The 25,720-nt window shown below is 35.7% G+C and overlaps 1 protein-coding gene and 1 non-coding gene across 5 annotated transcripts in view; one reads left to right on the plus strand and one right to left on the minus strand.

Moving 5' to 3' along the window:
* Positions 1-5,024: 5,024 nt before the first annotated feature.
* The window catches only part of LOC106668030 (phorbol ester/diacylglycerol-binding protein unc-13-like), a 210,494-nt gene continuing 189,798 nt past the window's right edge, over positions 5,025-25,720 (minus strand). For all 4 annotated transcript variants that reach the window (XM_024224843.1, XM_014396429.2, XM_024224841.1 and 1 more), the window contains 4 exons: positions 23,434-23,548; positions 21,430-21,507; positions 12,453-12,612; positions 5,025-6,925 (listed from right to left, as the gene is read on the minus strand). In XM_024224843.1, the coding sequence (XP_024080611.1) occupies positions 5,228-6,925; positions 12,453-12,612; positions 21,430-21,507; positions 23,434-23,548 (2,051 nt within the window). In that variant the 3' untranslated portion in view covers positions 5,025-5,227. The remainder of the gene's footprint in view (positions 6,926-12,452; positions 12,613-21,429; positions 21,508-23,433; positions 23,549-25,720) is intronic.
* Positions 23,863-23,935, plus strand: Trnag-acc. Its single transcript has one exon. It is a non-coding gene; the product is annotated as a tRNA-Gly (tRNA).

A 25,720-nucleotide genomic window follows, 5' to 3' on the forward strand; every position in this document is an offset into this window, starting at 1 on the left:
ACGAAAATTAACCCAAGGTTATCCTGTTTCTTTCAACTAAATCAAATCAAAATATTCCATAAACCCATATAAAATCATCTTAGTCATAAGTTTGATAGAATCTTCTCATTTGGAAACCTCAGTGGTCAGGAGACCTACTCAATCAGTAAAAACACCATCGTTTAAATATTTCATACACTAAGAAAATACTTTTATTGATAAATTCATTCAATTTCTCATCAGGTATTGCTTTAATTAATAAATCCATTACAGTTCGTGGTCCGATTGAACAATTAACTTTTTTAATTAATTAATATTTATGAAAGGTATTGGTTGAGATAAAAAAGTCAGTGTCACGAACAGTATTCGAACCCACGATCTGCGGCTAGATACGCCGATGCTCCACCTCTCGGACACTAACTTCCCATCTCAACCCCTCGAGTGGATCAAGGTCACGATAGCTCAAGAGGTAGAGCAGCGGCGTATCTCAACTAAAAACATTAATTAATTGAAATGTATTACCAATTTATACTCTTAATTATTATTACCCGAATTGCCTACAATAAAATTTTTCAGTATTTATGATTTCCTTTAAAGGAGCATTTCCTTAAGTGACCGGAGAGAGATGTTAGCGGTCGAGTGGGGCGGAGGCACATTAACGGAAAGGTCCATTTTTTCTTACTATTACGACGCTTTATTTAGAAAACTAGAGTTGATTAAAAGTTGATTAAAACCGTCTGGAAAATATGGGGTGATTTTGTAGGGTCTGATAGTCGTAGAGTGTTATATTGAGTAGGTAATGAAAAGCCCATCGGCGAGGGCATATAACGGACCAGTGGATTCACGCGTTACTTCCGACCAAAAGCTCATCTTTTAACAACCGACCTTCCTGCTAACGGTCTCCTTTGACTCTAAATAACAATACCACCATCCCTATTTAAATAAAAAATGGTTTTTATGAAAATGATGCTTTTCAAATGATGTTTTTATATTTTCATTGTAAAAAGTTTCCGCAAAAAAAATTATAACTAATGGGTGAATGTATTTGTTGGCCTGCATTCAACGCATGGTACTGACTTTAACATTATTTAAACTTTTATTACTTTACGTTACTGTTTGTTTTTAATTTCAGCTACATTCATTGTGTTCTTGATTTATTTCAATTATTTGTTCATTGCCATAATTCTTCATATTGTGTTCAATGAATTTTTTTTTAAATTTAGAATTAAATGGTCAACCCTTAGTTGTACAAATTGTAATCATGAAAGCTAATAAAATGAGTATGACTGTAAGTTTATTGGTTACTGAATAAAAATACTGTTCATGAGAAAGACTAAAGAGAAATATTTGTTTTATATAAGTAAATAGTTAGAAAATAAATGTTCTAAAATATTGAAAATTAATTAAGGTTTTTAGTTGAGATAAAAAGTCAATGGCACGAGCGGGATTCGAACCCACGATCTTCGGCTAGATACGCCGCTGCTATACCACTTGAGCTATCGTGACCTCGATCCACTCGGACACTAACTTCCCATCTCAACCCCACCTTTTGAATTTTCCCTCTTTTTTGCCATTTTTCAAATGTCGTGTAATCTATTTGATTCTTGGCGACAAATGAAATGGCCACGGAGAGCTTTAGTGAAGGTATACTTCATTTTTTAATATCTTTCAATAAATTAAGGTTTTTAGTTGAGATAAAAAAGTCAGGGTCACGAGCGGAAGAGACAAAAAGAATGGAAAAAGAGATAGAAAGAGAGATTTCGAATAGAGGAGATTGAAAGCAAGAGAGAGAGAGAGAGAAAGAGAAAAGTGTGAAGAAAAGGGATAGAAAGAGAGAGTCAGTAAGTGTGATTAGGAATAGGAGCGAGCGTGAGAGAGAGAGAGAGAGAGAGAGAGAAAAAAAAGAGTGATAGATATATAAAAGAACGAACATTCCGCGGAAGAGAAAGAAAAAGTGAGTGAGAGTAAGTGAGAAAAAATACAGAGTATGATAGGGCAAAAAATGAGAGGGCGTGTATAAGAAACAATTGATGAAGGAAGCGGAAGAGAGAGAATAACAGCGTGAGATAGATAGATCGGTAGGTAGAATAGGATAGATTTTTAGAGAGTGAGAGTGAGAGAGAGAGAGAGAGTGAGTGTGTCTGAAAGAGTAAACTTGAGTGAGATAGAGTGAATTTTACGTAATTATAATTGTAAGATCACAGAAAAAAGAGGATAATACCTACTTTTTTTCGTACATTGTTATTTTATATTTAGGTTGGCTCATGAGAATTAAAAAACAAGACATTATTCGTAAATGCACAGACTGTTTGAAATTTAACTTATGTGTATTTAAACATAGGTTTATTATTATTTGTGTGTTTTTCATTACTTTTTTAAACCTTTATTGTACACAATAGCATTGTGGAGAGAAAAAATCATATGTACTACATAGTATAGAAACGGAGTCACGTCGTCGATATAAAACGGGCGATTCTGGGACTTTATGGTCAATGTTAGTAGGCAGGTTATTTGGCCAAGTCTGACTTTATACGATTTCCGTCTGAAGGATGAAAACTTTTTATGGGTTAACGAGACTAAGCCTTATTTTTTTATTACCCATATTATATAAGATGTTAATAATTCAATTTGATTATATTCACTGTAATATTACGAACGATATATTAGGAAAGAAAATTTCTGAAAAAAGGGGTAAAATAACACACTTGTGAAAGGAACGAATGACCGTTTTTTTATATATTCCACATTATACAAAAAATATGAATATAGGCAATTGTTTAATAATATTATTTTCTGTGTATGTGGAATTTCATAGGTTTTTTTTTTCATTTGTCAAATTTGATTCAAACAGAAGTGTGGAAAGCGCTCTAGTATAATAATAAATGCGTAGATTGTGCTATCACGCGGCGTCTTCCTTTCTTTTTATATTCATTTAAATAACTAGGGTGCTTTATCACCAAATGAAACAGCCCAGTGAAGAAGCAAGGATTAAAAATAATATTTTCAAAATTCATCTAAACCATCCACTAGCCGATTTTGATGAAAATGATTTGTTTTCAACTTTAGCCAACTATTATTTGGAGATCGTGAGATGCTGTCTGGTGTGACGAGGTTTAGTAAATCCATTACAGTTCCTGGTCCGCTTGATCAATTAATATCTTTCAATTAAGGTTTTTAGTTGAGATAAAAACGTCAGTGTTACGAGCGGGATTCGAACCCAACACCTTCGGGTAGATACGCCGCTGCTCTACCACTTGAGCTATCGCGACTTCGATCCGCTCGGACACTAACTTCCCATCTCAACCTCACCTCTCGAATTTTCCCTCCTTTTGGCCATTTTTCAAATCAATGTTTAGTAAGGCATTTTCCTTATCGTCTCTTTTCACCTCAAAGAAGCCGACTTCTCATATAAAAATGGATTTCTATACCTACTTCCTTTCCCACTCCTTCAAACTCCAAAGTATGTTTAAAAAAAAAAAACAATATCTCACTGGCACTCTCAACACGACACACAGCAATGACCCATCTACACAGAAAACCAACCTTGGAGTAAATACAAATACTTTGAGTGAATCAAAAATTTCAATCATCGTATGAATTCATTTTTTTACATCTTACATGTATTTGTATAATTTAAACAATGTAGGTCCTGAAAATGATCTGAATCGTTGGCGCGATAAAAAAAAGTTTTTCGAATCCTGTCACACCAGATCGCATCTCACGATCTCCAAATAATCATTAACTTTAGCCAATTTTAATCTCCATATTTTTTTTATACGTTATCTGTAGTTTCAACTTAAATACCTGTATAACTAAGTTGCAGAACGATTGGGACAAATGACTGGTTTTACATGACGATTGGGACGAAAAGTGAACACGATTGAGTCGCTAATACTAGTGAAGGGAGACACGATTGGGACGTTTGGAAATTTTATTGCAATATAAACATTTGTAATATAAACAATACATTATTTAGCTGGTAAAGGTCTCAGATAAATGGAAATTAGGTGCTGTGAATATTGCACTACGTCAAAGTGAATGAATGAATGAAATGTAAAGCGTTACTATTATTGTATTGTTGTTGCAGTCCTTTGACCCACTTTTGTTAAGGGCGCTGTAAATCTGGGAAATTTTCTTTGATCATTGGCGGTTTTATTTAATTCAAAAGAAGTCTAGAATGAGGATTTTCTGAATTAGATTCAATATTGGAAAGGAATTATTCTTTTTATGTAAGGTCCTGGTTGAGATGAAAAAGTTGGTGTCTTAAGATTAACTGGTCTTACCGTCAAGTTAGACTGTAGATAGGGTTTGGTGCATCTGTCCTTGCTGATAACCCTATGACAAACGCATTGGCTTAGCAGTATTTAACGAACACCCGTTGTTAATTAGGTTTATTAGGTTAAGTAGCTGAATGCTGAAAGTTTAAGTTGTTTGGCCTTCTCCAGTATTATAATGTATTTTTTTTTTATGCAAGGTCCTTTGTTGAGGTGAAAGATATCATGAGCGGGATTCGAACCCATGACCTTCGGCTCAATGCGCCGCTACTCTAAACACTTGATCACTTACTTCAATCCACTCGGACACCAACTCCACAGCTAAACCTACAGCCTTTCCAATTTTCCCTCTTTTTTGCCATTTTTAGACTAATAAATGGATTGGAAAGGAAATTAATTATTAAGGTCGATTTCCAAGGAAAGAGAAATATAAAATTAAGGTTTAAAGTGTGGGCACTGTCGACACGACACGCAAGAATGGCACCATTACACAGAAGGCAAACACTTTTGAGCCCTGAAGATGATCTCAAAGATCGAAACGTTGGCACGATAAGGAAAATGTTTTTCTGAAACCTACATCACACCAGACGGCATCTAACAATTTCTGAATAATTAAGGTTTAATAGTTTACTTGTTGTATGATGTTGGCTGAGTTTGCATGTATCTGTTCTGCAATTAATTTTGTTTTCGTGTCTCTGTTAATGTAAACCATTTCTAAAAATTTGCGTTTGTATTTGTTTTTTCCATGTTTAGTATTTGTATTTTGTAGAAATCAAAGTTGTCTTGTTTTTCCGTTCTTTTTCTCTTCATCCCAATAGTGCCATACTCCCTTATCCGAATCGTGTCTTACATTCTGAGACCTTTCACTTAGCCGCGTCCCAATTCGGTTGCGTGAACATTCGATTAGTTCGAAATAAGTTTTACAATTTAAAAAACAATAAAGCCTAATTTAATGTTACATTATGGTTAGAATTTTACTTAAGAGTCAGCCGAAATTTTATCTTATCTTTTGCTATGGCGATAAGTTTGAATAAAATATCATGCGTACTTACGTTAAGTTCATGGACGATTTTGTTATAAGCCCAATGCCACCGTTCTCTTGGGGTCTTCCGCCTTCGTTCTTGGGTGACGGTCGGCCGGATTTGGGGTTCGACTTCGATGTCGAGTACGGGCAATTCTTCTTCTTCGAAACTGACGCTTTTCTGTTTATCCTGTGACTCTTCTTCGATGGAGTCGTGGTGGTGCCCGTATTCGCGGATGTGCGCCCGGTTCCCCGGCACTTCGTCCTCATCGATTGAGTCCTGATGTCTCAGGGTGGGTGAGGTTACCGTAGGCGAAGTTTTCGCGCCCGGCGGAGACGCCTGTTTGTACGGAGTTTCCGCGATTTCCCTTTCTTGATCCGGTTCGTACCGTTCTACCACGGAAACGGGAGAATCACGCGAATAATCGTCCTGTACGATCTCTTCGTCAACATAGCTGTCTACCGATTCTTGGGCATGAAGGTATCCCCGACCGTTCGTCTCCATGTAATCTCCATCGATTGAATCCTGTTTTGTCGGGTACCCTTTTTTGATAGAATCTTGCTTCTGAATGTAACCTTTTTCGATGGAATTTTGTTTGCTGAGAAAACCGCGGTCGGTTTCATCCTCGTAATAATCATCCGTTTCACCATACCTGTCTTGACTGTCGTCGTATCGTTGGTTTTCTTCAAAGTTTTCTTCTTGTTCGTACGTTTCATCAGTTCCGTACATCTCGTTCTGTTCTTCATATCTCCTTTCCTCTTCTTGATAGTCGTTAGACGCTCGACTAATTTCTTTATGGAATGTCCCATTGGAGGGCACGTTGACAACAGGAGCCGGCGGCGGGGCTTTTGTTTCTATCACAGCTTGAGTTTGTATTTTGTTAGTTTTTCCTTGTTCTCCTCCTCCGATCGCACTTGTAAACCGTTTGAACACTGACGAGGATAAGGAAGTGACGGCCGTTTCGAGCGATCCTATCATGGTGTGCCCGACAGAGTCCGATTTTGCACCGGAATCTTTTTTCGTCTCGGGTTGCTTTTTAACAGTGTCTCTCCTAACGAGAGTCGATTCCGTCATTGAACCGTCCATCCGTTCGATTGAATCGTGTTGGTAATAATAATCGTCTTGGTATGTCTGTTGGTTGTGGTGGTACTGACTCTGAAGCTCTAGCATCTGTTCTTGGTGTTGAGCCAGCATGGCGTTGGTCCTCTTTAACATTTCTTCTTGCGTTTCTATGGCTTCCTGCGTTATGAGATTATCCGTGCTCATATAAGCGTAGTTGTAGTCTTCGTTATATGAACTCCCTTCTAATCTGGTCTCACTGTTTGAAAACTGTCCGTATCTTTCGTCCATAGAAGACTCTTGGTGCTCGAGCGACCCCGCTCGTCTTGTGGGCACTTGAGGTTTTTGGCGGGCTGGGGTCGGTGGTAATGAAGGTGACGGTTTTATTCTAGTCGGGATTTGAGGTAATAGTTTTGGTTTATCCGTTTTTCTAGGTCTGTAACCTGGAGGAAAATCGCTAACATCGCGGAGGGAGTGGCGGCTGGAATGACGATTTATCACTGGTTGTTTTCTCCTCGCTGTCGTTCCAACGTATTCACTTGCTGAATGATAGTCTTCCTCCTCGTAGCTTTGCCTCGGTGTGTAATATACCTACAAAAACGAAGAGCGCGTAAACATACAATATTTACTATAATTTTAACAAAATTATTTGGTTTATACTATATAACGACAATAAACTGTAAAAAAAGATTGCGAAACGTAACGACTGCCCACATGCATAAATCACTCATACAATTAAACAGGATGCGTCGACCGCTGTTTTATCAGACAAAGCGATAGCACCTCCCTTGAAGCCAAGCCAAGGACAAATTATTTAAATCTATCATATTTCTCCCAGAAGGATATTTTCGCAATAGTGATTGATGCAAAAAGTAACTCTAGCATTCTTTATAAAAATAGATTTTTTTTTAATTATCTGAATCAAATGCAAAATTATGCTCTAGTTTGTTCGTGTAATCCTACATAGACAATTAAGCATGGCTGAAAAATTCTAACATTACTAGTCATAAGTATATAATAACTGGACACAGCTGAGAGTCAGGGGTTAGTAGATAATTGTAAGTAAAGGGTTGAATGTAAAACATATATAGTATATATATTGGAGAGTTGTGGAAAAGGGCGCCAGCCTGAAAGAGGGCGCCACAAAAAGATCGAGAGTTTTCGCGGGGAAAAAACCTCTCAGATGAAAAAAAGGATTTTTCGCTCTCTTTTCTCTTGGGTCGACCACGTGAATATGGGCATTTGATTTTTAGACTCTCCTAAATATAAAAATTAATATTTCATATCTCAGCTGAATGTGGATTGTGAGTAGAGCCTTGTATTATAATTTTTATTTAATTAAGTTATTTTATAAATTTATTTTAGTTATTTAATGTATATATGTTTTCAATATTTTTTTTAATTAGAAGGATTAACTAATATTTAAATTACAATTAATTAAGGTTTTTAGTTGAGATGAAAAAAGTTAATGGCACGAGCGGGATTCGAACCCACGATCTTCGGCTAGATACGCCGCTGCTCTACCACTTGACCTCGTGGGAGGTCACGATAGCTCAAGTGGAAGAGCAGCGGCCTTACTAGCCGAAGATCGTGGTTGGAATCCCGCTCGTGCCATTAACTTTTTTCATCTCAACTAAAAACCTTAATTAATTGTAATGTATTATTTGGTCAAGCGGACCACGAAATTGGTGAATTTAATATTTAAATTTTGTTTTTTCTTTTCTTGTTTAAATCTTATTTTTTTTAGGAGATCCACATAGTTACCATAAATACTGATAGCAGAGTTTAAGAAAACTCAGAAAAAATTAATAATGTTATTTTAATAATAATTTCCAATAATTTGAACATAAATTTGAAAAAAGAAATTAAAAAAAAAAATAATGCGAAAAGGGGAAAAATGCAAAAATCTTGCCATGTTGGAGGAACACCAAGAAATTAATAAAGTAAAAATAGATATCTTGAACACATATGTTCAAGATGTTCTGGCAGAGAGTGCAAAACAATTGATGAATGCCCTGAATTGCAGGGAACAGAAAAATTGGATGAATTTATCAAAACCATGTCCGTTGTAGTTGATGAAAACACTAATAAAATTACGGAGGCAACACACACAGCACAGATACCAATAGCATACAAAACACCCAACATTTCACCTCTCAACAAAAATGGCACGGAAATGGACCAAAAAACACACATTCCCCAAAACTCAGACGAAACACCCAATCCTTCATCCTTTCATCGATCCTCAATCCTCCAAAGTCAACCAAACAAACACATGTATCCAGATTTCAGTATTTTACACAATTCCAGGGACGAGAGTTCGTCGGCAAGCCCATCCCATATCATGGAATTACCTCAAAAAATAAATAAATCATTTTTAAAAGATAGTATTTCTCCTACACTAGTTCAAAAAGTATAAGCATTACCAAATTTTCAACTATGCCAGCCAGCCGGAATAAATTTTTTTTTAACAGAGCTAACACCAATAGCATTAAGAAATAAAACAAGTTCAAACATTTTTTAGCCATTTTACCAGACAAAGACAGCAATAATATGATTGCTAATTTCTTGTACATTGCCATGGCTTTTAATAAAATAAATTTCGAGATATTTTCTGAGGCATTGCATGGCAATGCAACGCATGGCATGTCCAAAAAACAATATCTACATACAAACAGTTGCTGTTCCCTCCTCAGGATGAGAACAATCCTCTCAGACAATATATAGACTATAAATTAAAATTATTAAAATTGTTAGGAGAGACAAATGAAGGTACGAACCTTGCAGATTTAAATAAGCGAATTCACCCGAAAAAATTTAATTTTATTGGGAAACTCTGATAATATAAAATGTTATCAACACATTTTTGATAAAATTAAGAAAGTAGAAATCACAATGAATGAGAGAGGCATATTGGGTAACGACAGCATCCCAAATTTTAATTACCCGAAAATGAACAATGGACATACTGCTAACAAAACAAATTTTAACTACAACAAACTACATAAAAATTTTGCTTAGAATAAAAGAAATTACAACACAAATTTTCAGGGCAGATTCCATTACAACAAAAACAATAATTTTGGAAATCCCAATTTCACCAATAACCCAATTATAACAATAGAGGTAACAATATAAATTATAAATCGTTATCCAAATTATTACAACAATAACCAACCTCACAGTTACAATTCAAATGATAGCTATAGAAATTTTAATAGTAATTTTAATAGACACCAAACATACAATAAATCAAGAATTTTTTATCGCAATAACAACAGAACTACAGGCAATACCAACAGAAACTCCAACAATTCACAAAATGAGAACTATAAAAAAAATAAAAATAGAAAATTTAAAAAAGAGGACAACACATTTGCAGCAATAGGAGAAAACATTAAGCATATTTTAGAATTAAAAAAATTATTCACAAAATTTTCAGCTACAATAAAACTCCAAAAATCTAATAGATGTGGCAATTTCGCCACAAGATACACAAATCAAATCTGTAGAACATTTGCCATTCATAAAAATCAAAATAGGAAAACTATATACCAGAACTATTAGATTCAGGCTCCACAATAAATTGCATGCCCCGAGAAACGCAAAATCTTTTAAACAAAAAATTATTTAAGAATTTAAAATACAATAATAATAAAATATTGTCAGTAATTGGAGATACCGTAGACCTAATTGCAACAGCGAACATAAACATAAAAATACATATCATGTCGTGGCCCATAGAAATAAATATTATGGAAAATATGCCTATGCCCATACTACTGGGATTTAACTTCTTTAACAAAGTGGGATTGATTCTGGATGGAGAGGACAAACATATATCATTTAAACACATCCCATTAAAGATTTTTTACACTACTTAAACACCAAGACGTCATTTACAATACAACACAGACACTAATCTCACATTACACACAATACGCTCAGACAATGAAGATCAAGACACAAACAATACACCAGTAGAAAACGAAGAACATTCGTACAATAAAACCTACACACATCAAGACTCCCACATACCACCAAGTCCTCAAGATGAACGAATAGAAAGTGCAAAAATAAAAAATTACTTTATTAATAAATTTCCAGACGTACTTACAAAAACAAATAGACAAAGCAAAACGCTAGGAACTAAAAATTTACATAGATGATGTTAAACCAATAAACGAACCAGCATGCCGACTCAATCCAATTGACTATGATGGCATGAGAAAAACAATAACCTGCTAAATCATGGAATAATTGAACCCAGTTATTCAGCATGGGTATCTCCAAGTTTATAGTGCAAAAAAAAGGGTAACAACCTGAATCATAAACGACTTGTTATAAATTATAAGAAGCATGTAGTATATGTGTAACGTTTCGATTTGAATATACCGCCATGCCCCTCCACACACATCTGACAGTGAAAGGAGTAGGGGCTAGGAAAGGCTATTTTTTTCAATAAAAAAAAATTCCCCCCTTTCTGTCCTCCGTCGGTTAAGAGCTGTCTATTAGTAATAAAGAAAAATTTGGTATGCACACAATTCAATGAGGAAATTTTATATTTTGACGTCAAAAAACTAAAAATAATAATTGTATTTCAATTTAAAAAAGGGTTGTAACAAAAAATATATTTNCTTTTTTTTCATGTCAACTAAAAACCTTAATTAATTGTAATATACTTACACTATTAAATAACCTTACAAAATAGTTAATACATCATACTAGTAAGGCAAATTTATTAAATCAGAATGTCAGACTGCACCCTAATTGTAAGTGTATTACACTTACACAAAACAAGTAAAAGAATGTAAAAAATTCTCAAGTCTTTGTAAATTGAAAATTTTGCTGCCAAGGCATAACAGAAACATGTCAAAAAGGAAACAACTACTAATGAAAATGCATCAGAAGGATGTAAGCTCAGATTCGACTTTTAAAGGAAGAAGAAAGAACCTTTTCTGTTTTGATATCTTGGGTTTTTTTCATGACATCATCACAATTCAAAATGAAATGTGTTCAATAAATATTATAGAATAGCATAGAACTCTTAGGAATTAAATAATATTTCACATGCCTATTTAAATGACAATTTGTTCGCCATACATCCGTTTACCTATATTAATCCTAGTGAAATACAAGAAAAATTTCGATAGTTCTCCTTTTTAGACTAAATATATTTGTACCCTCAAACAATTCAAATTAATACGTTTATTAAAGAGGAATAACTTCAGTACGGAAGTAGAAGAAGAAGAAAAATCCCACAAATTTCGGAAAACGATCAAAGTTCATCAGCCCCATTAAACTGAAAATATCCTCACGACAGCTTCGATCTTGAAAGTGGTGTAAGCTTACTTAACTTTTTGAAACAGATTATTCTCTTGAGGATGAGTAAAAAACTGTGCGTATAAGTTCTGGACATAGTTGTCGAAATACCCCTCGAAGGTAGATAATAATGCCTAAGCATTATTGTCATTAACGAGAAAAATTTTGAGCTCATAAAAACTTCTAACACTTATCATCAACTTATCAACTTTTCTAGATCTGGCGTCGGAGGAGCTGGTTTTTGGCTTTGCTATGGAATTCAAACTCCGAACTGAACTGGAAAAAGGGAAAATTAGGTTGGAAAGCAAAATATATCGTCTGGAGTTTGATGGGAAAATTTATTTTCCACAATTAAAAATAATTGGTAAAAGAAAAAGAACAACTAAAAGGCATTACTAAAAAGGGAACAAGCGGGATCAATTATCTGGAGGACTCCCTTAATCTCTCGAATTTTCTCACAAAAACGTTTTTTCAACTAAGAAAACAATGGAACTTTTAATATAATAATTATAGGTTCTGTTTAGAATTTTATTCCCTAAAACAATAAACGAAGAAAACAATCAACAAACTTTCTCGCAGATGTCCTGTTCAATAATAATCAAATTTTAAACTAAGTAACTAAATAAAAAAATATAGATAGGCCATGTATGAATTTTACAAACGAAAGTTAAAACGTATTTCATCTCAACTGGCCAGTTCTATATTCACTCATCATTAATAACATGAACACCCAGGCTTACCCATCCTAAATATAATAAATTGTCAGATGCAAAAGGATAATTAAAAATGCAATTACCGAATCTTGATCTGATGAACGGTGGTACTTCTGGAGAGAAGACCTCGAGGAGTACTTAATGTTCATCTGGTTTTCGTATTGTTCTTTCAGTGTTGTACCTTTGTTGTACCTCATTCCCCCTCCGCTGTCCCACTGTCGGTCTTCTTCTTCTTGACCATATCTAAAAAAATATGATAAATTGTAAAATTTAATTAGATTTTTATTTTAATAATAATGTGACAGTTGGTCAAAGAATGACAAAACCTTTCATTTTGACAAGGGTTGTAAACCTGAGAGAACATATTTACATAAGATGATAATTGTAATAATAATGGGTCACATACAGAAAAAAACTGAAAAATTAAGTAGACATTGTGTAACATTGAAGATTTAAAAACCATGAAAATCTTTATCTGCCGTACAATAATATTTTGCTGATTTTTTCTCACGCCACCATCATTAATCGCTGGCTTGACAAACACCTTAAAACATAACAATAGCATAATAAATTGTGTAGTCCATAGTTCAGTAATCAGGATATTATCAAAAAGGAGCCAACCAAAAAAAAGTGTTTGAGGGAAACCCTTTACTTTTAAATGTTTGCAGTGTCCATTTTCCTTTCAAATCTGACAAAGAACAGAATAAAATATCAGAATACAGAAATACTTACCTTTCTTTGAACAGACAACAATTCAACAGTTCTCAATAAAATAAAATAATGAATATATATATATATATATATATATATATATATATATTTTTTTTTGCCTGGGGCTTCTGACATCTAGGTCATTTCAGCCCCTATCTAAGTCTATATTCTAATAACACTTACAAACACTGCATTCATACACATGTGTACACATAAATACATCCATACAGTATACTCATTCGTTTGGTCGGTGGAGTACTTGATATTCCTCCACCGATCTATACTCAAACTAATCTAGATTGGGGTCGATGGATTACTTTTATAAATATTCCGTCATCGACCCCGAACACACACTCATAAGTGGCGATGATGACGTTATATTTCACACTCACCTCTCACCATTCACGCTAATAAATACATGCACTCAGACAAAACATATAGACACACAACACATAAGACATATTATATACAATTAAAAAACCCAAGGAACAGGGACCCAGAAACCCGCTGCCGTGCTCGAGTACCATTTTCAGATTGGATGGCATGCCTACACGCTCCCTGTAGGAAGCCAAGGCATGACATGTTTCCAGTATGTGGGACACATCGAGCAACCTTCCTCTGCATAAGGGGGACCTGCGCGGGCTTTGGCCCAAAAGCAGGTGCCCGTATAAATTTATATATTGTAATTTATTGGATTTATGTACATGCATAGAAATATCTACCCTTCTACCAGTATAGCTTTTGTTAATAATTCTGCAAGTTTCAAAAAGAAAACTATTACTATCAAGGTATAAGAGACAATTTTATTTATTATTTTAAATACTAAATTAGCTTTGGTATATTTGAAATAGTTAACTTTATGATATATATTACAATCAATTAAGGTTTTTAGTTGAGATAAAAAAGTCAATGGCACGAGCGGGATTCGAACCCACGATCTTTGGCTAGATACGCCGCCGCTCTACCACTTGAGCTATCATGCCCTCGATCCACTCGGACACCAACTTCCAATTTCAACCCCACCTTTTGAATTTTCCCTCCTTTTTGCCATTTTTCAAATGTCGTGTAATCGGATTGGATTCTCGGCGACAAATGAAATGGCCACGGAGAACTTTAGTGAAGATATACTTCATTGTAACTTATTAAATTCATGTACTTCATTTTAAATCATTAAAGTCACTAATTTCGTGGTCCGCTTGACCAATTAATATATTACAATTAATTAAGGTTTTTAGTTGAGATAAAAAAGTCAATAGTTTGAAAAATGGCAAAAAGGAGGGAAAATTCAAAAGGTGGGGTTGAGATAGGAAGTTGGTGTCAGAGTGGATCGAGGTCACGATAGCTCAAGTGGTAGAGCAGCGGTGTATCTGGCCGAAGATCGTGGGTTCGAATCCCGCTCGTGCCATTGACTTTTTTATCTCAACTAAAAACCTTAATTAATTGTAATATATTACTTGGTCAAGCGGACAACGAAATTAGTGAATTTATGATATATTTTATATTCATATTTTCAAAAAGCAATGTACATTTATTAGAAATGCTTTTAGCACTTTGGTAACAACTTCAGTAAGGAACAACATTCTATATATCACTAGACACAAGATAAAATATTTAGAATTACCTTTTTTAAATTAAATAAAATGAGAATAGTTTTATACTTTCATAGCCATATTTATATAGTTTTCATGCTGCAATGTATTTTAAAATAGAAGTAGTGATATTTCCTCAAGTGGCCTAAGCAAATTATATTCTCGCCTTTTGACAATGAAGGCAAACTTTGCTTAATAACTCCCTTTTACACTGAAAGGTTTCCATTACCATGTATACTTATAATAACGTTTTGCAATTGGATTAATATCTGCCTGATGGATCGTCCCTTAGAGTATTACAATGGCCAGTAAATACATTAAAACAACAGTAATACAATTTCAAAATAATCATCAAAATAAAACTATAGAAGATGGTAAGATTTGGCTGAACGAATTTGGACATCAGTATGATGATTGTATTTTTTATAATCACAAAATAAGGAATAAGTACATGAAACAAACTTAAAATCTGGCATTTTCACATTGGTGATAAATGTCAAAAATTTGTAATCAATTTATATCAATACACTAACAGTTACATTTATACTTAAACCGACCTAGTACCGTTGGAATTATCATAAAACAAAAAATACCAAATAATTAAAAATTACGTGGATAAATTAACAATATTTATGTTTGATTAAACATTAAACCGCACAGCCAGAAGAAAACTGGCAAAAAATAGAAAGTAAAATTTGTGTCTTTTCACAGATGAAAGAAACATGAATAACCAACTATTCTACGACTACGACTTTCTTGACCTAAATATTAATAATACCTTTTCTAAATAAAATTATTTAAAATAGTTGTAGCACAAGCTTTAGACAGGGTGTGCCACCCGGGCATACTTTATAAACTCAAACGCTTCGTATCCACTCCTTATTTCATTATCCTGAAATCCTACCTAACAGACCGCTGCTTCAGAGTGAGGTGCGGTAACGAGTTCTCTGAAATCAGGCCATTACAAGCCGGTGTCCCACTAGTGAGTATCCTTGGTCCTATCCGTTATACCATGTTTACTGCTGACCTACCTACTCACCCCAATATTATCATTACCACCTACGCGGACGATACCGCAATTTTGTCCTCTAACTTGAATCCTACCGAAGCTACCTCTAATATTCAAGAATACCTTGAGCTCATCGAAGGTTGGTGCAAAAAGTGGAGGACAAGATTAAACGGAGAAAAGTGCACGTTCACTTTGAAAAAGCAGTCTTGTCCTCCGCTATACACGAAGAGATACCGACTTCCACTCAAGTCAAATACCTAGGATTATACCTTGACAGCAGACTGACCGAGGAAGCCCCACACAAGACTTAGAAGACAACAACTTAACAGAAGACTTGGACAATTAGGCAGACTACTACGACCAAAATCCGGGTTGACCATCAGCACTAAACTGGCCTTATACAAGACTTTACTGCGACCACTTTGGACATACGGTGTGGAACTGAGGGGTTCCGCCAAACTATCCAATATCCAGCGTACCCAGTCCTTCCAATCAAAAGTCCTAAGACAAATCGTCAAAGCTCCTTTTTACGTCTCTAACCTCACTTTCCACAAAGACCTCAACGTTCCTTTTGTCCACGAACTTATCCATTCCCCATTCCAAAAATTACATACCAACCTATGGATCTATCTAACCCTACCGCTAGAGCCCTCACCACATATTCCCATTCCGAAAATCCACCACGTCGCCTAAAACGGATGGCCCCGAGTCCTTGCCCCTTAATCCATTAAAATGAGTGCCAGCACTGGCTGGCTTTTCATGGCATGCGTCCTCCGGGTACAGCCTGTCATCAGTGTTAGTGCTGTGACAGAGCGGTGAAAATATACATTGTGATCACATTTGTATTATGTACATTTATGTATAGGCAACAACTAAATAATAAAAAAATAAATAGTTGTTTAGGATCCAATACTGCCTAACTAGTAAAAGATGGATCCATTAAGTAAGTGGAGGAAAAGAAAGAGGATAAAGGAATAGATTTTGACATTGGAAAATCTCTAAGCCCCACCCATCGATTTTCCACGGTGAGATCCATGTAATAGAATTCCTAGCACGAGAGGTATAAAATCATGGATTAAAACATAAAGGTGCACATTGCAAGACAGTCAAACAGCACTAAATGTGTTAGTAGCTCCTTCTTCAATTCAAAATTGTCAGGGGACGAGGAAAACTAAGATGTGGATACCAAAGAATTGAAAGCAACGAAGAAGTAGGCAAAATAGAAAAAACAAGAACAGCCCTCACACCCTTTCAAGCAGAACCACAAATTGCCTCAAAGCATGAAATAAAAGCAGAAGCAAACAAATGGATTTACCAGAGAAAACATGCTCAACACTCTACCTTTCTCTTAGGAGCTAGGAATTGAGAGAACTTAGATAGAAACCGACCAAATGTGCCAGGAGTCAACAGAGATATCGCAATATACTTTATTTTATTGCGAACGGTTAGCCCGAAACCTGTAGTACCACATCGGACTACAAATATCAAGGAAATTGTTAAAATTTTTAAGAAACTTTTTGGCAGATAGCAACAGTTCAGGCTTAATTCCATTAAAGACCAATCAGGTCGCAGTGGAAAAAGTGGGCAGTCACCCCGGGCAGAAAGTAAAGCACACAACTAAAACAAATTTCCATTATCATTCATTTTACATTGTACGAAATGAAAGTTAAAAGTTAAAATGGAAAACAAAATAAATAAGTGTTGGCATTTTTTGGAATATGTCAATAAAGAATTGTCACTTCCAAAGAGTTTTCAGGAAATTGCGGCGTCCATTTTTTCTGTTTTCACAGCTTTCAATCATCCGGACTGTCCTTCGGCTCCCAGTGTGATACACGTTTCCCGGGTCTTTCAAATTCCAATTTCAATAGATGAAAAAACTACTTTAACACTTCATTGCCCCAAAAGTTAGTGGCCGAAGACCGTTCCACTAAGCCAAATCATCATAATTGGGAAAACAGCTCCAAGCGAATGTTTATTTAGTGTATAAAGATAAAGATTACAAAAACTGATTTTTTCATAGAATGGACAATATTATAAATTATGCAAAATAAAGATTGTTTTTCCGAAGTCGGCCTGTTTAAATAAAATACGATACGTAGGGTTGATGTTTTGCCAATTGGATTTATTAACATTTCTGAATTTTATAAAATGTGAGGTTCCGAAGTTTCCTAATGTTCAGTTTTTGAACGTTTTGTAATTACTTTCAATTAATTAAGGTTTTTAGTTGAGATATAAAAGTCACTGTCATGAGCGGGATTCGCCGAGAATCAAATGATTACACGACATTTGAGAAATGGCAAAAAGGAGGGAAAATTCAAAAGGTGGGGTTCAGATGGGAAGTTAGTGTCCGAGTGGATCGAGGTCACGATAGCTCAAGTGGTAGAGCAGCGGCGTATCTAGCCGAAGATCGTAGGTTCGAATCCCGCTCGTGACACTGATTTTTTTATTTCAACTAAAAACCTTAATTAATTGAAAGATATTAATTGGTCGACCGGACCACTAAAACGAGTTTTGTAATTAATTGAGATGATTTTGCTATATTATTAATTATGATTAACTGTATGATCTGACTTTTTGACTTTACTGTAGAATTGCTTTTGGAATTGTATTTTGTTGATGTTTAAAAGGCCACAAAAAAGACAAAATATCGGTCGTCAAAATGTTGTTCCCAAGTGAATACGCCATGAAAGTCAGACTAAAGCAGAAGTGCACAATTAAATGAACAAAATAGATTTTATATGTTCCACTCATGTGCTACTGAATCATCACATCACGAAACATTAAGCAAGTCGAGTAAGAATTAGAGAATTAAGACAATTTATCTTATTGTGATCAAAATGAACACCGTGACAAATCGATTACGCATGCAAATGATTGGATTAAATCAATTGGTAAAACATGATCATATTTCATTTCAGTGTAATTCAGACACTGAATATATCTTGCATCGAGTTGTGGTTGTTTAAGGTATGAATAAAATTTGCACTCGTTTAACTTTAAATTATGTTCATTTCATTTATATAAAAATACATCCCCCATCAAGGAAATGCAATATGTATACTCAAAAATGCTTCAAATATTTTTTTTTTATTATCCCCTCGGAAACGCCAGGTTTATACACATGTATGTACTAAAAAATACAGACACATTCACAGATAATCTCGTAGTGAATGTGTGCATGATTTTGTTAGGAACTGATTGGGTTGTGGGATGAATGGTCTATATACCTGTATGCAGCTCATCCACCCAACGACGGTGGGTTCTCGATATCTGCCGGTAATTTACTTTAAATTACAAAATGGAATTGATGGTGGACTGTGAGAAGTGATAGGACCAACTCTGCATATGTGTTAGTGTTGTAAGTTTTCAGTATTAATTGTGATGATTTTCCTATAGACCGAATTATGTTTAATCTTACATTCAAACTTTTACACCCTCTGTTTTAGATTTGCATTTTGATGTTGTTTAAAATGCCACTAAAACGACAACATATTCGTAGAATAATGTTAAGATTCTTACTAATATTTAAAGGAGAAGATCTGTTAAGACAACAAATACCAATGATACCAACAGAAATACCTTTCCAATTCAAATTATTGCAATTTCCAAATAAACTGGCCTTTGCAGTAATGATAGACAAATCACAAGGTCAATCATTGCAATTATGCGAATTGAACTTGGAGAATACATGGTACACGATTATGCGTTACATATTCCAGGAAACCAGGATTTGTTGTCTTTATATATANTATATATATATATATGAAATGGAAACACCAAAAACGTGGTATATCTAAGAGCCTTGCAATTTTAGTGACTGGGAGTTTTGGGGCCCTGAAAAGGGCCGGTGTTGTGTAGAGATGCCGTGACGATGATATAAGGCCGAGACCGTGCGGGTGGTGCCGTTGGTGGTGGTGTGTGACTGAGTAACCGTCGGCTAAGGTCCGGGAGGCCATTCCGTTCCCGAGAACTCATCGCCAACAAGACAAGAGGATCTTGAGCTTCTGCACCTGGCCTATTCGGCCTTATAGGACGTTTTGATCCTCAAGATGAGGGCTGACGCACCTCCGCATACGATGCAATGCTGTTACCGTCGCAGCATAGGTTTAGAGGCGCCCCAGCCCCTAAGGGCCGAGACAACATCGCTCTCCGCTTGTCCACTCCGAATGTCGGCCCCGCATTGTGCATCGGGTAGTATGCCGCACGCAAAGGGCTAACAGGGCGAAATATATCAGGCTGTTCTCCCGCGTACTCCCTAGATAGAGAAGGTCACTCTATCTCCCTGAGAATAGAGGCTCCCCTAGCGTAGAAACTTCCGGGAACGCCCCGGCAGCGGTTTAGTTTAAAGTGGAATTGCTAGCCACACCCTAGATGAGCACCGCCTAAGGTAAAGTCTCTTATCGAGCTCAGCCAACACCTGCCATGCGCATTCAAGGGACGCCATAGGCTCAGCCTAAGTGGTCCGATCCTTCGCTTCCCCAAGGGTAGCACGCCGGCCATATGCACAACAATGCAAAGCATACTCGAGTCAGAGACACCGATTCACTACCTGTTTCCGTTCACTCACGAATTCGACGGACTATTCAGCATGATCATCGCGTCCTAAACGCTTACACGCTGTCGTCCTGTCGCAACATCTCCCGTGAGGCCGGGGGTAATTACGCTGGCCATATGCAAACTTCACGAAGGTCACAGATAGAAGACAACCTCTGTCTAAGTTCCCGCCAGGGGCGTCACCACGCGCCACAACGAATCCATTCCCAGTGTAACTAGGGCTGAATTTGGAATGTTTAGTTACCCCGTGGTACACATGGCCATACACCTTCCCTCGTCTATGCAGACATGATCTAGTGCACTGGCACTCGTGTGACTCTGCTAAGGCACCCGCCGCCCATGCCGACCCTACGCCGACACGAGTACAGCTTGTGCATTAGAAAGGTTGCCACGCCCTCTGGGCTGCACCGTCCGGGAGGCCGTGAGTCGGTTGACTCCACAGAGGCCGAAGATACTGATTGCAGCAATTAGCCGAGGGGCAGTGTTTGGCGTTAATGGCCAAGTCAGCTGTTTAGAAAGAGAGATCAGGCTAATGCTGCGCGTACTCTTGCTGTGTTCCATTAGTGATAGCTCGTCGGGCTGACGAGTCTAGTGTCGTTGAGTATAAGTGATTGGTGAGAACTCGTCGGGTTGACGAGTCTGCCGGTACATTAGTGATGGTTGATATCTCGTAGAGCTGACGAGTCCCATTCCTGAGGGGCAATGCCCCTGCTTATAAGGGAAGATTTCTCCTCGGATTGGCTGCAGAGTGGAGGGCGAGAACATTTCATAAGTCGTAGTGGCATCTAGCGGTAACGTGTACTAGCTACAAGTGGCCACTACACAATGAATTTAACGCTGAATGCCACAGTAATTACAAATTATGTAATCCAAAACATAAATAATATTACATATCTAAATATCTAATATCATGACTAAATACAATCTATTATTAATATAAAATATTCAATTTGCTTATTTAGTTTATATATATGATCCTATGTAGCAATAGCAATATGTATACTCAAAATAATGTGTTAAATAACTTTTGGTTATCCCCCTGGACAACGACGGGTTACTAATCTAGTAAAATATAAAAGAGAAAAATTCCAATTATATACTTATACTACCAGTAACATTATAGATCAATAGAGTGAACCGCCCATATCAATGCAATTATTCAATTTCTTTTGCATTAACCAACCAGATCATTATTACCTGTCCTCCTGGTATTTGTAGTGTGGCCCGCTGTAGTTGTAATAGTCCGTACCGTAGCTAACTGATGTGTCATAAATTCTGAAAAATAAAATTTATATTATTTCTTAATTTAATAGAAATGACGGAAAATAATCGGACAATTTTCATAAAATATTTCTTTTGCGATTAGTAATGTTACTAAAATGAATTTTTGCGTGTAATCGAGAGGAAACCTGCAAAAGATGGGTGGTTTCAAATTTTATTTCTGTTGTTTTAAGCATGTATGAAAGTTCTAGTCAATGAGTGAGAGGTCGATTAAATTTATTGCATTATTTTGTACGGTTCTATCGAATAGATGTAAGTCTGTTGGGACGGTGACGTATGCCAGAATCGAGTATAATGGTAATATGTTTGAGACATCATCACATGTGACCATCGTAGTGTTGAAAAGTATATTAACAATGTGTATAATAACGGACCCAAGAGACAACCCTTTGGAACTCCTGTATCGATCCGATCGAAAAGGAGAGGAAGAGATCCAACTCAAACTAAAAAGTATCTGTCAACTGCGGCTTAAATATGAGTTAGTGTATAAACGGTATGAAAGCACACCAGTTTCTGATGTCACATACAAAAATTACAAAAGCAGCATCCCTTCTTAATTGAAGATTCAATAGTATCCAAGATGACACTATTGAACAATATAATGAAGTCGCCTCAATCTAAATTGATTGGACTAGGTTAATATTAAAAGATTCTAGGATAAAATGGATTTGTTTTTAAAGAAGATGTTATAAAAATTTTGCCAAAAATTAATAAGTGATTGGACGGTTGTAAAATTTAGTAAGTTTAAGTATCGATCAAACAAGTGAGAGCTTCAACTATTCCAGGAAAATAATACGGAAAACAAAAACTGCAGCAAAATTTTTTTTATCAGTTATGTTACCATTTTCAAAATTATATTTAATATCTTTCAATTAATTAAAGTTTAAAAAAGGACTGAGTAAACATCCATGTTTAAGTCCCATCTCAAAAACAAACCCCATTGCCAAACCTACTTTCATCCAAATTCAAATGTGTAACATCACATTCGTTTTAAATTTGTGTCATTTTACTAGAATGCTAAATTAGTCATTAAATACTAATTATTCATAATTTCTTTCAATTAATTAAGGTTTTTAGTTGAGACAAAAAAGTCAGTGTCACGAGCGGGATTCGAACCCACGACCTTCGGCTAGATTCGCAGCTACTCTACCACTTGAGCTATCGTGACCTCGATCAACTCGGACACTAACTTCCCATCTCATCCCCACCTTTCTGGGGGACTAACCATGGGTACCTTAATTAATTGAAAGATATTATTAATGCTAATGTAATTTCAAATAATAATCGTATAACTAAAACAAAACATGAGTAAAGGTCAAAACTAAAATGTGGTGTAATCTATTTGATTCTCGGCGACAAATGAAATGGCCACGTAGACCTTTACTGAAGTATACTTCATTTAAACTTATTAAATTCACTAGTTTTCCTGGTCCGCTTGACCAATTAATATCTTTCAATTAATTAAGTAGTTGAGATAAAAAAGTGGATCGAAGTCACGATAGCTCAAGTGGTAGAGTAGCGGCGAATCTAGCCGAAGGTCGTGGGTTCGAATCCCGCTCGTGACACTGACTTTTTTATCTCAACTAAAAACCTTAATTAATAGGAAAATATTAATTGGTCAAGCGGACCAGGAAAACTAGTGAATTATATTTAATCATCATACAACAATCATATACGAAATATTGTAGTATAGAATATATAATATTCTAAATTCAAATTTGAAAATGTAAGTAATGATTCTATAATTGTGTGCAGAGGTTATGCTTTATTGTGCACTAAAGCAGGGTTCTCTTCTGATAGATCTATAACTAATTGTAAGTCATGACACGGTATAATTATAGCGATAGGCACGTAACCATTCATTTTTCTATTTCGGAACTCGACACGAGAACAGTTTCGATTGAAACATTTTCAGCTCACCTATTGTCCTGCGAATATGGTTGGTCCCCTGCGTCGTAGTATGTATCCATATAGTATTGGTCGTCGTAAAGCGTCGTCTGCCTCTCCAAACTCGGACGCCTGTTTTTGTTCACTTCTGAAATTCAAAAGCAAACCATCATATTTGTATGTTATACAGACAATAGAGACATTAACTGAAATGTAATAAAAACGTCGCTATATTACAGAACTAAACACGACATTAATTTCCTGCCATACGATTACATGAGAAAGTTGAATGATAATATACATAAACTCACTAGTGTCGTGGTCTGCTTAACCAATTAATAACTTTCAGTTAATTACGGTTTTTAGTTGAGATAAAACATTAACATTTGAAAAATGGCAAAAAAGGAGGGAAAATTCAAAAGGTGGGGTTGAGATGGGAAGTTAGTGTCCGAGTGGATCGAGGTCACGATAGCTCAAGTGGTAGAGCAGCGGAGTACCGAGCCGAAGGTCGTGGGTTCGAATCCCGATCGTGACACTGACTTTTTTATCACAACTAAAAACCTTAATTAATTGAAAGATATATATAAACATTTATATCTTTCAAAATATTACATGGAGAACGTCTATTAATAATACTTTTTCAAGAAAAAACGGTAATTAAGAATTAATACGACATAAATTGATAAAAATAGCAGAGGCGGTCATTTTAATTATTTAGAATATTAAAAAAATCCACAGTCAAAGGAAAATATAAATAAATAAATATTGTTCGTGGAGTTAAAGGATTGTAACGAAAACGGAGACAACGAAGAGAAGAAGAATGACCTTAAAATATCATCAGAAATAACTTTGGAACAAATAAGCCGTCTAATTGATACAAAAAAATATTTCTAGCCTAAAAGCCGGTTTATTGGAGTTACATAAAACGAAAGCTCGTTGCGCAAAAATGCTTTATGATGAGACTTTAAATGAAGACACGGGAAAAAATGCGAATTTTCAGAAAACATTGCATTAAGGAATAAATATATTTGGATTGAAATGTTGAATTTTATTAAAAATAGCTAGATATAGATATAGTGTATTTCCTTATTATACTTGATATTTCTTCTACTGTAATTAAATATACTTAACAATAAGATTTGTAGGTGTTTTTGTAAATGAGAGTGTTGGTTATTGTTCGTATTTATTTTTGTGATTATTACTTCTGTGTATTTTTTCCAGCAAACGGGTTTGGGCTCCGGGTGAATTCAACATATAGGTCAGCACCCACATATGCAGATCCCAGATCCAAACCCATCCACACTCTAATTCATTCTTAAATTAAATATATTCCTTCCTATTTACATACCACACTTGTTTTTTTTACCCTTGTACATTTCTAGCCATTTCTGTAAAACCGGGCAGAACATCCAGGCCTTTCCCCTGCATAAGGTCCTTCTACGCTTCTTATACGTTATCATTGGTTGTTCCAGATGGGTGCGGATAAAAAAACACGGCACCTAGGGCCCATGGAAAAGTCCGCATTCATCCCACAATCCAGGGCAAAACTAGCCTCTTATATTGAACCAAGAAAATGTACCTACTTCTTTATATAATAACAAATCTACCATTTTATTTTAAAATGAGTCTTAAAATTATGCATGCTTAATTGTTTAATTTTTAATATAAATTAAACCACTTTACTACTATTTGAACGATTAATTAATTAGTCAAATAATTAATATTTATGAAAGGTATTGGTCGAGATAAAAAAGTCAGTGTCACGAGCGGGATTCGAACCCACGATCTTCGGCTAAATGGCTGCTCGACCACTTGAGTGACTTTGATCCGCTCGGACACCAACTTCCCATCTCAACCTCAACTCTCAAACTTTCCCTTCTTTTTGCCATTTTTCCCGGTCGTGACACTGACTTTTTTATATCGACCAATACCTTTCATAAATATTAATTAATTGAAAAATGTTAATTGGTCAATCGGACCACGAACTGTAATGGATTTAATAACTAAACTGAAGTATATCTTCACGAAAAATCTCCGTGGTCATTTCATTTGCAGCCGAGAATTAAATAGATTTTGACATTTGAGAAATGGCAAAAAGGAGGGAAAATTCAAAAGGTGGGGTTGAGATGAGAAGTTAGTGTCCGAGCGGATTGAAGTCACGATAATTCAAGTGGTAGAGCAGCGCCCTATCTAGCCGAAGATCGTGGGTTCGAATCCCGCTCGTGACACTGACTTTTTATCTCGACCAATACCTTTCATAAATATTAATTAATTGAAAAATGTTAATTTGTCAATCGGACCACGAACTGTTCTGGATTAA

The sequence above is a fragment of the Cimex lectularius genome, unplaced genomic scaffold, assembly GCF_000648675.2.
Source record: "Cimex lectularius strain Harlan isolate CLEC.00 unplaced genomic scaffold, Clec_2.1 scaffold88, whole genome shotgun sequence".
NCBI lineage: Eukaryota > Metazoa > Arthropoda > Insecta > Hemiptera > Cimicidae > Cimex > Cimex lectularius.